This window comes from Poromitra crassiceps (assembly GCF_964638095.1).
Source record: "Poromitra crassiceps genome assembly, chromosome: 4".
NCBI lineage: Eukaryota > Metazoa > Chordata > Actinopteri > Beryciformes > Melamphaidae > Poromitra > Poromitra crassiceps.
Genome location: NC_139626.1, coordinates 77,106,858 through 77,122,795, shown reverse-complemented (window position 1 = coordinate 77,122,795; position 15,938 = coordinate 77,106,858). Strand labels below are relative to the sequence as shown.

The 15,938-nt window shown below is 45.5% G+C and overlaps 1 protein-coding gene across 1 annotated transcript in view; it reads left to right on the top strand.

Annotated features, from left to right (window-relative positions):
• Positions 1 to 12,090, top strand: part of LOC310775951 (uncharacterized protein) — a gene marked incomplete at its 3' end in the record, with an annotated part of 28,028 nt that extends 15,938 nt beyond the window's left edge. Inside the window, exons 4-7 of the mRNA XM_083636073.1 lie at positions 1,329 to 1,442; positions 4,902 to 5,015; positions 9,591 to 9,704; positions 12,042 to 12,090. Coding sequence (XP_083492199.1) covers positions 1,329 to 1,442; positions 4,902 to 5,015; positions 9,591 to 9,704; positions 12,042 to 12,090 — 391 coding nt within the window. The remainder of the gene's footprint in view (positions 1 to 1,328; positions 1,443 to 4,901; positions 5,016 to 9,590; positions 9,705 to 12,041) is intronic.
• Between the last annotated feature and the right edge of the window lie 3,848 nt (positions 12,091 to 15,938).

The window sequence follows — 15,938 nt, the reverse complement described above, 5'->3', positions numbered from 1 at the left end:
GTCAATTTGCATAGTGTTAGAATCCAAATTCAAAATGCTTTTGATTGTTGTAGGTGTCTGGCTATTGGTCCATCATAGTGAGAGGCGTGTCCTCTGTCCCATTACATACATTACATTACATTACGTCATTTGGCAGACGCTTTTATCCAAAGCGACTTACAATAACACATTTTTTGTCAGCAATAGAACCAACAACTATGGAGCACAGTCTGTGACAACTACAACTTCTGAAGGAACAGTGGTACAAGTTTAGGTTAGTGGTACAAGGTTGGTTAGGTTTTTTTTTTTTTTTTTTTTTTTTTTAATATAAGGAAAGAGAGAGACGAAGTTAGATCAAGGAGGGCCCAGATGGAGCCTGAAAAGGTGTGTCTTTAGTCTTTTCCGAAAGATCGGCAGTGATTCAGCAGTCCTGACCGAAGGTGGAAGCTCGTTCCACCATTGAGGTGCCAGGGACGAGAAGAGTCGAGATCGGGATGAGCGACTTTTGAGCCCCCGTAGCGAAGGAGGGGCGAGGCGACCTGCACTGGTGGAGGAGCGAAGGGAGCGGTGAGAGGTTTGGAACCTGACCATGGATTGCAGGTACCGGGGAGCTGACTGGTGTACTGCCCTGTAGGCCAGTACCAGTGTCTTGAATTTGATGCGGGCCAAGATGGGAAGCCAGTGGAGCTCCTGGAAGAGGGGAGTGACGTGAGAGAATTTGGGTTGGTTGAATATCAGACAGGCTGCAGCGTTCTGAATGAGCTGAAGCGGTCGGATGTCGGTGGCAGGTAAGCCGGCCAGAAGCACGTTGCAGTAGTCCAGGCGGGAGGAGACAAGAGACTGGACCAGGAGTTGAGTCGCTTCTCTTGTGAGAAAGGGACGGATTTTGCGGATGTTGTAGAGAGAGAACCTGTCCCCCTGTGCTATTTATAAGCAAATTGTAGGAGGTTGAGTAGATTCTTGAAACACAAGACTTAGGGCTCATTCAGACACAATCTGACGCTCGCATTGACCCTCCGTGCTCCATTCATAGTCAATGGGGGTAGTCCGACAGGCTCCGGCAGTGGGCGACGCAGGGGTATGCGTGAAAAACACGCATAGGTCGTAGGGCGAGAGAGTTCAGGGCGATACAACTTTTGGGGGATGTAGACCCTGCCTCACGCTCCACCGGCCAGTCTAGATGCCACACACACACACACACACACACACACACACACACACACACACACACACACACACACACACACACACACACACACACACACACACACACACACACACAGCTCTGCTCTGATTCACTCATTGTTTTAATGAGTACCTTCACAATGTCCATAATGTGTTTCTCTCAGGATGCAACAGGAGAGAGCAGACTCCCCTGAGCCCAGCTGTGTGTCCATGAAGAGTGACTGGTCTATGTCTCATCCTCGTAACTTCAAAGATGGACAGCAGTCTACTGATAAAAGGTATTTATTTCAGATGCTGTTGTCAGATTCACATCAAAGGAAAAGTAACACACAGTCGCACATCAAAGGTTGTGGTAAGGTGCCGACCACTGGGAGTGAACTTAAATAGAAAAATGTGTTGCCCACTCTGGCTCCATTATGCATTTATATTTATTGTATACTGTTGTCAGATTCACAGTCATCAGAGATAGATAGATAGATACAGTAGAGAGATAGATACAGTAGATAGATACAGTAGATATATAGATAGATAGATAGATACAGTAGATAGATAGATAGATAGATACAGTAGATAGATACAGTAGATAGATAGAGAGATAGATACAGTAGATAGATACAGTAGATGGAGATAGATAGAGTAGATATATAGAGAGATAGATACAGTAGGTAGAGAGATAGATACAGTAGATATATACAGTAGATAGATAGATAGATAGATAGATATATACAGTAGATAGATACAGTAGATAGATAGATAGAGAGATAGATGCAGTAGATAGATACAATAGATAGATAGATAGATAGATAGATACAGTAGAGAGAGAGATAGATACTGTGTGTCAGACAGAGTGGTCAGCAATACGGGAGCACCACAGGGGGCGGTCTTCTCTCCCTTCTTCTTCACCATCTACACTACGGACTTCACCTACCAGACAGAGTCTTGCCACCTTCAGAAGTTCTCTGATGACTCTGCGATAGTGGGATGTATCAAAGATGGTGACGATGATGAGTATCGGGATGTGGTGGCCAACTTTGTCACATGGTGTGAGCTGAACCACCTGCAGCTCAACGTGTCAAAGACAAAGGAGCTGGTGGTGGACCTGAGGAGGGTCAAGGCTCCGGTGACCCCTGTCTCAATCCACGGGGTCAGTGTTGACATAGTGGAGGATTACAAGTACCTTGGAGTGTACATTGACAATAAACTAGACTGGGCTAAGAACTCTGATGCACTCTACAAGAAGGGGCAAAGCCGTCTCTACTTTGAGACGGCTGAGGTCCTTCAACGTCTGCCGGACCATGCTGAGGATGTTCTACGAGTCGGTAGTGGCTAGTGCCTTCCTGTATGCTATTGTGTGCTGGGGCAGCAGGCTGAAGGCAGCGGATGTCAACAGACTCAACAAATTGATCCGTAAGGCCAGGGACATTGTGGGGCTGGATCTGGGCTCTCTGACTGCGGTGTCAGAGAAGAGAACGTTGTCCAGGCTACGCTCCATCATGAACAATGACTCGCACCCACTCCACGACGTGCTAGTCAAACACAGGAGCACGTTCAGTGAGAGACTGATTCCACCTAGATGCAATACGGAGAGGCACAGGAAATCATTCCTGCCTGTGGCCATTGGTCTATTTAATGCCTCTCTTAAAAGAGCACCTCGGAGACGCTCAGTCTCCCTGAGACTGAGCCAGCCGATATGTTAACTGTGCCTGGCTGAGCCACGTGTAACGTATAGGGCAAGCCGACTTAATATAAATCACGTGCAATATGTGCAATATGTCACAGGCAATAATGATAATTGACACGGAATGTATACTATACTTACTCTACGTATTGGTATTTTGCTACTTAGACATTCTACTTATTTTGTGCTTTTGCTTCTATCGCATTTACTAGTTATTCTATGCTATGTTGTGTTTTTCTGCTTATTACTTAATATTGCATTTACTACGGTTTATTTTTATTTTATTTATGCTATGTGTGTTCTGTGAGCGAGCTACTGTAACTTGTCCCAATTTCCCCCCGGGGATCATTAAAGTCTTTCTGATTCTGATTCTGATACAGTAGATAGATAGATAGAGATAGATACAGTAGATAAATACAGTAGTTAGATAGATAGATAGATAGATAGATAGATAGATAGATAGCTCTAGTATTTGTGGTGTGTCCCGGACCGTTGACACTAGTTGGCTTTGTCGGCGGCTTTGAAGCAGCCTTGGATCATTGGTGACAGAAATCACTTTGATTGGCTGGTCAGGGGTAGCGAAACAGCGCACGACGGAGGCTCGGTCCTCCGTGCGGCCGACGCGGGTTCGAATCCGACCCGAGGTCCTTTGCCGCATGTCATCCCCTCTCACTCCCCAACTTTGCTCTCTGCCAGAAAATGCCCCTGGCTTCGGTGGACCTGATGGAGTGCAGTGCCGAATTTTGTACAATTCGGCATAGCGGCACCTACTGGCAACACAAAAAGTGGTTTATTTCGAGAATCGTCATATCGACTTCAAATTGGGGGGGTGAGCTTAGGAGACCTGACGGAGTTCAGTCCCAAATTCGGGGGCCGTGGGAGAGGTTAGGTTTAGGGTTAGGTTGTGGGGGAGGTTAGGTTTAGGCGTGGGGGGTAAGAGAGGTTAGGTTTAGGGTTAGGGTCTGGGGGAGGTTAGGTTTAGGCGTGCAGGGTGGGAGAGGTTAGGTTTAGGGTTAGGGACTGGGGGAGGTTAGGTTTAGGCGTGGGGGTGGGAGAGGTTAGGTTTAGGCGTGAGAGGTTAGGTTTAGGGTTAGGGTCTGGGGGAGGTTAGGTTTAGGCGTGGGGGGTGGGGTGGGAGAGGTTAGGTTTAGGCATGGGGGCTGGGAGAGGTTAGCTCCAGCCAGTCCACCGACACGCTGCACACCGCCTCGGTCAGCTGGTTCTGCTTGTGGGTTGTCGGCACATAGACAGGGCACCGAATTTCATGCAATTCGGCATTGTGTCAACACAAAAAGCGGTTTATCTCAAGAACCATTTGTCTGATGGACTTCAAACTGGGCGAGTACGCTGCTTTGAACTGCCCAGAACACAGACCATTTCACATCAAATCAAAAGTGATTCTGATTCTGAACAGTAATTTCATTGGTGTAAGCGCAAAACAGAAATGGTGGCAACACGTATCCTTGTGGCACCCCACTGTAACACAAGCTCATCTGAATAGCAAAATAGTAAAATCTCTCTGAGGCCACCATTCTCTGTTCATCTTAAAAAGTCATTCTAAATGTGTGTCAATTTGCATAGTGTTAGAATCCAAATTCAAAATGCTTTTGATTGTTGTAGGTGTCTGGCTATTGGTCCATCATAGTGAGAGGCGTGTCCTCTGTCCCCCTGTGCCATTTATAAGCAAATTGTAGGAGGTTGAGTAGATTCCCGAAACAGAAGACTTAGGGCTCATTCAGACACAATCTGACGCTCGCATTGACCCTCCGTGCTCCATTCATAGTCAATGGGGGTAGTCCAACAGCCTCCGGCAGTGGGCGATGCAGGGGTATGCGTGAAAAACATGCATAGGTCGTAGGGCGAGAGAGTTCAGGGCGATACAACTTTTGGGGGATGTAGTCTCACGCTCCACTGGCCAGTCTAGACGCCACACACACACACACACACACACACACACACACACACACACACACACACACACACACACACACAGCTCTGCTCTGATTCACTCATTGTTTTAATGAGTACCTTCACAATGTCCATAATGTGTTTCTCTCAGGATCCAGCAGGAGAGAGCAGACTCCCCTGAGCCCAGCTGTGTGTCCATGAAGAGTGACTGGTCTATGTCTCATCCTCGTAACTTCAAAGATGGACAGCAGTCTACTGATCAGAGGTATTTATTTCAGATGCTGTTGTCAGATTCACATCAAAGGAAAAGTAACACACAGTCGCACACCAAAGGTTGTGGTAAGGTGCCGACCACTGGGAGTGAACTTAAGTAGAAAAATCCGTTGCCCACTCTGGCTCCATTATGCATCTATATTTATTGTATACTGTTGTCAGATTCACAGTCATCAGAGATAGATAGATAGATAGATACAGTAGATAGAGAGATAGATGCAGTAGATAGATAGATACAGTAGATGGATACAGTAGATGATAGATAGATAGATAGAGTAGATATATAGAGAGATAGATACAGTAGATAGAGAGATAGATACAGTAGATACAGTAGATATATACAGTAGATAGATAGATAGATAGAGAGATATATACAGTAGATAGATAGATAGAGAGATAGATGCAGTAGATAGATACGATAGATAGATAGATAGATACAGTAGATAGAGAGAGAGATAGATACAGTAGATAGAGATAGAGATATATACAGTAGATAAATACAGTAGATAGATAGATAGATAGATAGAGAGATAGATGCAGTAGATAGATACAGTAGATAGATAGATAGATAGATATAGATAGATAGCTCTAGTATTTGCGGTGTGTCCCGGATAGGGCTGCAACTAACGATTATTTTGATAATCGATTAATCAGTAGGGTTAGTTGTCGATTAATCGATTAATCGGATATATTGAAATCGCTCAGAAATGCTCGATTTAACCCTTTGATGCATACAATTCCAACATTACGATGATTCTAGTAGTCCCTGCAACATAAGTCTGCATCAAAACATTCTTGTTTATACTGTATTCATTAGTGGTTTATATTGGAACACTTCAAACTTGCATACAAAAAGGGGGAAACCACAACCAAGTTAAATTGTAGAAAACTGTTTTTATTTACTCAAGAACATGAACCGAACCAGTGCTATTTTTCTTTTTCCTGTCATTGACTGTCCATCAGTGTGGTACATCTTTTTTCTTTGTCCCCTCTTCTACTGTATTCAGTGGTAAACTTTATTTTAAACTTGCAAAGAAAATGAAGAGGATTTTTTGGTGGTAGATGTTTTTTCTTTGTCCCCTCTTGTTTATAGTATACTGTATTCACACTGGTTTCTTTTAAACTTGCAAAGAAAAATGGGAATCACAAAATCACAGTTAAATTTAAAACACAAAAGTTAAATTGAAGATAACAGATTCATCCCTTCCCCTCCCCTCTCCTTCACTGCCTCCTTCCTTCAGCCCTTCACCTCCTCTTTCACTGCCTACTTCCTTTAGCCCTTCACCACTTTACTTCCTCTCTCCTTCACTGCCTACTTCCTTTAGCCCTTCACCACTTCACCTCCCCTCTCCTCCCTGCAGATATCTTCATATCTTCTTAAATAAAGTGCTTTAACGGACCTGCTCCTGGAATGTGTCTAAATATTTTCGCTCCATCAGTTTTGTGAAGAATGTTCTTGAAGGAAGAGTGTAGCCATGGTGGAGGGTGTTAATCATGGCAATGAAGCCTGCATCTCCAACCGTTGACATGGGCCTCATGTCGGTGACCAACCAGCATGTTCAGGACACTGTCTGTCATGATGGCTGCTTGCCTTGGTATACAAGCCGCATTCCCCACAACGAAACGCCTCATGGTGAGTTGTTTTTTTCTGAAATGAGAAAGACAGTATGAGCGAGTATGCCTAACAGCACTATTAACATAAAACTCAATAAAACTCACTCATTGATGATTTAGTTGATAATTGCTTATGTAAAGAAGGCCTTTATATAACAGAAGCCTCAAATGAAATTTGTCCTAGCTCACTCCTTACATTAAGATGCACGCACACACACACACACACACCAATGAACAAGGGACAACAACATCTCTTTTAGCCTTAGTTTACAGACCAAGTCTGCTCTACCACTAACGTTAGCTAGCTAACGCGTAACGTTAACTAGCCGGTCGGCTATAACGTTAATGTTGTCGACCTGGATGCGGGCGCAATGCGCATCGACTGTTAACGTTAGATAAACAAAACAAACTATCTGCTGTCTGCTCTACCACTAACGTTAGCAACGTAACGTAACGTTAACTAGCCGGTCGGCTATAACGTTAATGTTGTCGACCTGGATGCGGGCGCAATGCGCATCGACTGTTAACGTTAGATAAACAAAACAAACTATCTGCTGTGAGACGAACATTTCCACTTCAAACAACAATACACATGGGTCTAATAATGTAACATTAATGGTTTACATGCATATCGAGTTTGTAGTAGAATAACGTTAACTTACCCCGCTGCTGAGCTCCCTTGGCACCATCCAATGATCCAACATGTTTGCGTTTAAGGTGTTCACGCAGGGCCGTTGTGCTGCCATGCCATGCAAGATCGGCTTTGCACATTTTGCACGTAACAGACTTTTTATTTCCAGTTAATATGAAGTGCTCCCAAATTTGCTAAGTTTTGGGTCGAGCTGCTGCTTTCTCCTCGGCCATGTTTCCAAGTTGTTTGTCGTTTATTGCGCGTGCGCAAGGCGAGTGAGGTAGTCGGCTCCGCGACAGCGGGGCCAGGGAGTGACGTAGCCAGCACTGCGCCGCAGCAGCTGCGATCAGCTGTTGTTTTTTATCAACAAAACAGATGGCTCTGCGGTCCAACTAATCACGAGGCAACAAATCGATAATCAAATTCGTTGCCAACGAATTTGATCATCGATTTTAATCGATTTAATCGATTAGTTGTTGCAGCCCTAGTCCCGGACCGTTGACACTAGTTGGCTTTGTTGGCGGCTTTGCATCAGCGTTGGATCATTAGTGACAGAAATCACTTTGATTGGCTGGTCAGGGGTAGCGAAACAGCGCACGACGGAGGCTCGGTCCTCCGTGCGGCCGACGCGGGTTCGAATCCGACCCGAGGTCCTTTGCCGCATGTCATCCCCTCTCACTCCCCAACTTTGCTCTCTGCCAGAAAATGCCCCTGGCTTCGGTGGACCTGATGGAGTGCAGTGCCGAATTTTGTGCAATTCGGCATAGCGGCACCTACTGGCAACACAAAAAGTGGTTTATTTCGAGAATCGTCATATCGACTTCAAACTGGGGGGGTGCGCTTAGGAGACCTGACGGAGTTCAGTCCCAAATTCGTGGGCCGTGGGAGAGGTTAGGTTTAGGGTTAGGTTGTGGGGGAGGTTAGGTTTAGGCGTGGGGGGTAAGAGAGGTTAGGTTTAGGGTTAGGGTCTGGGGGAGGTTAGGTTTAGGCGTGCGGGGTGGGAGAGGTTAGGTTTAGGGTTAGGGACTGGGGGAGGTTAGGTTTAGGCGTGGGGGTGGGAGAGGTTAGGTTTAGGCGTGAGAGGTTAGGTTTAGGGTTAGGGTCTGGGGGAGGTTAGGTTTAGGCGTGGGGGGTGGGAGAGGTTAGGTTTAGGCATGGGGGCTGGGAGAGGTTAGCTCCAGCCAGTCCACCCACATGCTGCACACCGCCTCGGTCAGCTGGTTCTGCTTGTGGGTTGTGGGCACTGCGGGCTGTCGGCACATAGATGGGGCACCGAATTTCATGCAATTCGGCATCGTGTCAACACAAAAAGCGGTTTATCTCAAGAACCATTTGTCTGATGGACTTCAAACTGGGGGAGTACGCTGCTTTGAACTGCCCAGAACACAGACCATTTCACATCAAATCAAAAGTGATTCTCATTCTGAACAGTCATTTCATTGGTGTAAGGCTTCTGTAAGCGCAAAACAGAAATGGTGGCAACGCACATCCTTGTGGCACCCCACTGTAACACAAGCTCACCTGAATAGTAAAATAGTAAAAACTCTCTTGAGGCCACCATTCATGTTCATCTTAAAAAGTCGTTCTAAATGTGTGTCAATATGCATAGTGTTAGAATCCAAATTCAAAATGTTTTTGATTGTTGTAGGTGTCTGGCTATTGGTCCATCATAGTGAGAGGCGTGTCCTCTGTCCCCCTGTGCCATTTATAAGCAAATTGTAGGAGGTTGAGTAGATTCCCGAAACAGAAGACTTAGGGCTCATTCAGACACAATCTGACGCTCGCATTGACCCTCCGTGCTCCATTCATAGTCAATGGGGGTAGTCCGACAAGCTCCGGCAGTGGGCCGCAGGGGTATGCGTGAAGAACACGCATAGGTCATAGGGCGAGAGAGTTCAGGGCGATACAACTTTTGGGGGATGTAGTCCTGCCTCACGCTCCACTGGCCAGTCTAGACACACACACACACACACACACACACACACACACACACACACACACACACACACACACACACACACACCTCTGCTCGTTTCGTTTCTTCTTCTCTCTCAAAAATTGCAGCTGTATATCTGTTCTCTTTCTCTTTACAATAAAAATCCTCAGGTTAGTTGAAGGCTGTGTATTAAAATCTGCAAGACGAACAAACGGTTGATCTGCTGAATGGGACAGTGCAACACTGAAGTTGTCAGTTATGGTTTTCAGCAGATATTATTCGGCCCTGGAACATAAACAAGAATGAAAAACATGAAATTGTCTTCTTCATAAAGACACACATATACTGTACCTTCAACATCAATGTCCATAATGTGTTTCTCTCAGGATGCAGCAGCAGAGAGCAGACTCCCCTGAGCCCAGCTGTGTGTCCATGAAGAGTGACCGGTCTATGTCTCACCCTTTTCACTTCAAAGATGGACAGCAGTCTACTGATAAAAGGTATTTATTTCAGATGTTGTTGTCAGATTCACATCAAAGGAAAAGTAACACAGTCGCACACCAAAGGTTGTGGTAAGGTGCCGACCACTGGGAGTTAACTTAACACGTTGACTGCCAATGACGAGATATCTCGTCTTACAGAATCCAACCGTTGAGTGCCAAAGACGAGATATCTCGTCTTAAAAAAATAAAAAATAAAATTTTGACGGTCGGGCGTGGATCAACGCTCCCCCCGTCTCCTATAAAAATATTGGAAGTATTGAATGTGTATAATCTTTTTTACCGACCAACTAAGTGGCGACAGTGCTCTCCCGACAGAGAGAAAGCCAACCAAAAACAGCCGCGGGAGGAAGCCATTCTCAAGGAAATGGCTTGGCGATTTTACAGTCATCAGTCACCAGACTCGCCCGAGAGCGGCCGCGCCAGCAGCAGGACACCGAGAGCGGAGAGCGGTGCCTGGGTGCTGGCGTGGGGGATTGCAAATTTGCATAATAGATTATGGGTGAAACACACTTTGAAACACCCGCAGAAAGGCCAGAATCGCACGCATTCCGAAAACCCAGAAACGAACGAGCCTCATTCTCATACTGTAGGCGAAAACGCTTTCACGCTGCTGCACACGGGCGCACAACGGTGGGGGGTTCCAAAAATAGACTGGGTGGGCAGCATAAAGCCTAGAATCGCACAAAGCTTCATCAAAGCTCTCAACCGAAAATCCAAGAAACGATTGATCCCCATCCACAGTCCACACTCGCCACACTCGCCGACGAGGGGCCGCCAGAGAGGGAGGCTGCTCACTGCTCAGACAGGCAGGAGAAACTGGCTTGTGACAAACGCCACCAGACACGCCCACGGAGGGAGGAGTTTGAAGGAGAGGGTGTTCAGAACTATATTGTTCAGATGTCTGATCTCTCACTGATGCCAAAAATAAATGGTTAAAGTGACTGTTCTGCCTGTTTGATTGAATTTTACAAAACTGCGATTATCTCAGCTTCCTGTCTCAGACGCTGAAACCATGCTGTACTCAACGGCTAATATCTACATAACTACTAACTCTACAAACTAACTATTTTAGACAGAAAGCACACGTTCTATTAGTACTTTTGTGAACTTTGTGTTCACAAACTCCAAGCAGAAAATAATCCTCGGCTCTTGTAAAATGAGCCAGAATCCTCAAAAAAAAACCTCTGGCAGAACCTACCTACAGTAAAAAAAAAAAAAGGCTGGCAGTGAATGTGTTAAAGGAGAATTTAGTTTTTTTTTTCAACCTGGTCAATTACTCACCAAGATAGCCTTGTTTACAGCTCGAGCAATGTGTCCAAACAACTATCAGTGTAACTACACAGGGCAATCCTGCACCGCATCGTCAATACACGTTCGCTAATAAAACTGCTTGTTTTGCCATCTGCGGGAAGGCTCAAACTGTCAATAGTGTCTGGCAACATGGAAACGCCTCTCCGGACAGAGAAAATGGGCGTGAACACACACAGAGAGAGAGAGCGAGAGCGAGAGGCGCTGTGTCAACACGGAAGATTTCACCTCTCAGCAATAACGCTGTGCTCCTTTCTCTCTCTCCTCTTCATACGCACATTTTCTCTGTCCGACAGTAAACCCCAGAGAATAATACTCATGTATAGAGTCGTTTCCATGTTGCCAAACACTATTGACAGTTTGAGCCTTCCCGCAGACGGCAAAACAAGCAGTTTTATTAGCGAAAGTGTATTGACGATGCGGTGCAGGATTGCCCTGTGTAGTTACACTGATAGTTGTTTGAGCACATTGCTCGAGCTGTAAACAAGGCTATCTCAGTGAGTACTTGACCAATTTGAAATAAATATGTCACGATGAGTCCCTTAGACACATACAGTGTGGAAAATAGGGTCCAGGTTGAAAAAAAACGAAATTCTCCTTTAAGTAGAAAAATGCGTTGCCCACTCTGGCTCCATTATGCATCTATATTTATTGTATACTGTTGTCAGATTCACAGTCATCAGAGATAGATAGATACAGTAGATAGATAGATCCAGATACAGTAGATAGATAGATAGAGAGATAGATAGATAGATAGATAGATAGATAGATAGATACAGTAGATAGATGTCACGAACGACAAGGAACCCAGATGCAGACAGAGACTCAGAGACGTGATCGATGATTTAAACAAATGTTTTACTTTAAGGAAAACTTAGAGCCTTAAAACAGGCAATACAGGTTACACTGAGAATGTGCAGTCTTTAGGTCCAAAACGAGCAGAGGCTCCGATGGCAGTCCAGATGGTGCAGTGACTTAGCTGTGGCAGTCCAGAATCCAGATGGTGTTGTGGTTCGGCTGTGGCAGTCCAGATGGTGTTGTGGCAAGTCCAGGTGGTTCAGTGGCTCGGCTCTGAGAGATGAAGCATGAAGTAATAGTTGTCCTTGCAAAAAGGTTCAGAATTTCTTGGCAGGCGTTCGTACTGACCATACGGTACTACAAGCAGACACTGAATGGAGGTCCCGCCAGATATTTAAAGGCCTCCAGCTGATGAGGACCCAGCTGAGAGCAATCCTCCTGATTGGCCACACCCACACCTCCTGGAGCAGCTCACAGCTCCAACCTAATAGACCTGGGCCCCGTTCCAATACCCATACTTCCATACTATTTAGTAGGCAAAAAAAGATTTAGTTTGTCCCAATACATAGTATGTCAGATGCAGTATGCCAAGAGTACCAGGATGTTGTACTACATCAGCTCCTATTTCGGAGCCAAACTTCCCCACAATCCTTTGCGCAGCAGGAAGTTATGTCTTCTTCTTCTTCTAATGTTTTATGGCAGTTGGCAAACAACTTTTTGTGCATTACCGCCACCTACTGGAGTTACGTCGCACTGACTGAGCTGCGTGTTCATGAATGAGATAATTAACTTTAAGAAAGCCTTGAAATATGTTAAAACCAAACAAGCATGGTGTGTACCAAAACATGCATATCTTGATTCCTGTTTAGATCTCTGACTTAATGTTTTTGCTTTATTTATTTTATTTTGTTTATTTGATTGTCTGTTCCAATTTTGTAAATGTTTAGTCTGAATTTTTTGTATAATGTACTGTTTGTTACTGCCAGACTTTGTTTATTGATTAAAAAAAAAAAAAAACTCAAATGTGGCGCTGCGGACGTCGGCGGAAGTGAGCAAGAGGTCGGAGTTCAGGAAGCTCACGTGACGACAGATGTAGTGTGTCCCAATAGTATGCATTTTGCATGCATGCTGCACACTACAATCCATACTTTGTGAGGGCAGCGGCAGTACATACTACAAGAAAGAAGTACAAGTATGGGTATTGGAACGGGGCCCTGCACAGATAGAGCATTAAAGGCACAAGGAGGGCAGACCTGCCCAGTTGCCATAACAGATAGATAGATAGATACAGTAGATAGATAGATATATACAGTAGATAGATACAGTAGATATATAGATAGAGAGATAGATGCAGTAGATAGATACAGTAGATAGATAGAGAGATAGATGCAGTAGATAGATACAGTAGATAGATAGATAGATAGATACAGTAGATAGATAGATAGATACAGTAGATATATAGATAGAGAGATAGATGCAGTAGATAGATACAGTAGATAGATACAGTAGATCCTAGTTCCTCATTGCGCGGCTCACGAGATGCTGGCGGCTCTCGAAGCTTTAGTTGGCGGCTCTAAGAAATTGCAACCCAATTTCTTTTTTTTTATTTTCTTTTTTTATTGTGCCAGCGTGCAGCGCTGTTCCAAAACGTGTCAACGTGTGTCGTTGCCTGGGAAACGCACATCCCATAATACAACTGTTCGCATCGCATCCCATAATAGTATGATGATACTTGGGATGCCATTGCGAACATAGATGTGAACAGGTTAGCTAAAACTTTAGCGTCGCCAGCGATGGCCCCCACCGTTGCGGTCGGGGTACGTTTCGAAATCCCTCCTTGAAACGGTGTCGTTCACTAAAAACCTATTTTTCTCCTATTTCTGTTACAAAGGAGGGCATTTTCAGTGAAAACAAGCTAACTTCCACTGCTTGTAACTAAACAAGGAAACGTGGTCGAGTTTCAGTTTTTTACAAGGGGTGTAAAATGGGTAACGGTAAACTTAGGCTAGGGCTGGTTCCGGTTTATTGCATCCCCTTCGGAAGTCGTTTAGAACTGGAATAATGAAGCGTTGATGGATGTAACTGGGTTTATTAGCAGGCGGTAGGCAGAGTGTTGGCCGTATTTGGGGGTGTGTGTGTGTGTGGTCTGAAATAAACAACAGAAATAAACTGCATTATAAACTGAGTATCCAGAAATGAATAAACATATTTCCCACTTAAGGGTTAAAACTAAACCCACATGCACGGAGAGAAATTAGGCTACTGGTTACCATAGTAACACAATACTGTAGGTGGTGAATTATAGCCTATTATATATTATAACTATCACATGACATAAGTCTTCAGTAGTAGGCCAATAAACATCACTACAAACAAACATTACAATCATGACATCATACAAAACTATCGGAACTTCAATGGATGGAGCACATGGCCAACTGTCAATTATTCAATTAAGGTAAAATATCGACATGTGGAAAAACTACTAACTCAGGATATCTATAAAACAGAAAGAATGGCTCAAATCAAAAGCAACAAAGAACACAATGTGAAATCACTCACATTTCCTTTCATGGACGCACACAATGGTCAAATAAATCCAGATGAAAAGCAGCAACAGCCTCAATCGCGCACCTCTGAAAGTCCGTGGCTTTCCCTTCACATAAGTCACGCTGATGAGCTCTTTTTATAATTATACGGAAGCTGCAGTACCTGGTTGCACCAGTAGAGTTCGCCATGGCAGCTTTGCTATTGAAATGATAAAGTCCACAATAACTGAACTAAAATAACTAAACATTACAGGGCCTTTTGTACAGCCGCCCCCAAATGTATGAGATACATTTGCTCAACAAAAGAAAGGCACTGACTAATGTCTCACTGTGGGGGAGGACCAGAAGTTGCAGGACTGTCCTCGTCTTGATCAAGAGGAAGAGCTGGGAGTAAGACCAGTCTGGCAACTGGTCGGGTGTACACTCGTTCCTTGATCCTCACATCGGCGGATCTGATGTGACCATCCGGACTGGGGTGAGTCTTGACGACTCGCCCGATGGGCCAGAGAGCTCTGGGCAGCTGGGGATCGACGATCATCACCACGGAGTCCTCTGCAATGTCAGCTGGAGAAGTGTGCCACTTCTGGCGTGCCTGCAAGCTGGGCAGGTAGAGACGGATGAAGCTGGCCCAGAAACAGTCTGCCAGGACCTGGGAATGCCTCCAGCGACGACGACTCAGGAGCTCGGTCTCTGGGTATACCAGCTGAGGTAGAGATCCATCTGGTCGACCTATCAGAAGAGAGAAGGGGGTCACAGGATCGATGTCACTAATACTGGAGGATACATACCCTAACGGCTTGGCATTGAGCATCCCTTCCACTTCAAGGAGCGTAGTCAGTAGGACTTCTTCGGGAACACGCTGTGCCCTAATAATGGTGGACAGGGCAGTCTTAACAGAACGGATCTCTCTCTCCCACACTCCTCCAAAGTGTGGTGCTGCTGGAGGGTTGAAATGGAAAGCGATCCTTTGTTTAGCGAGCTGCTGCTGCAGGTCTGGAGACATCTCAGAGAAGGCCTCCCGCAGCTCTCTCTCTCCTCCACGGAAATTTGTCCCCTGGTCCGAGAACAATTCTGCCGGCGTCCCTCGACGGGCAATGAATCTCCTCAAGGCCATCAGGAAGGAGTCGGCATCAATGGAGCTAAGGAGGTCCAGATGTACAGCACGAGTAGTGAGGCACTTGAAGATAATGCCCCACCTCTTTTCAGTCCGACGTCCCACTTTGACTTCAAGCGGCCCGAAACAGTCTATGCCCGTCGAGTAGAATGCCGGCTTGAAGAGGCGAAGGCGTGCTGGGGGAAGATCAGCCATCTTTGGAACTGCAGGCTTGGCTTTCCAGCGTCGGCAGTCCGTGCAGGTGTATTGACTTCGCCTCACTGCTTCCCGGCCTCGCAGGATCCAGAACTTTTGCCTCATTTCTGCAAATACTCGTTCTGGGCCAGGATGGCACAACTGGCTATCAAAGTGCTGAATCAGGAGCTTGGTTGTTGGATGAGCTGGATCCAGGACGATCGGGTGCATGGTTGCTGGATCTAGGTCTTCAGATTGGCGAAGCCTTCCCCCTACACGGATGAGCTC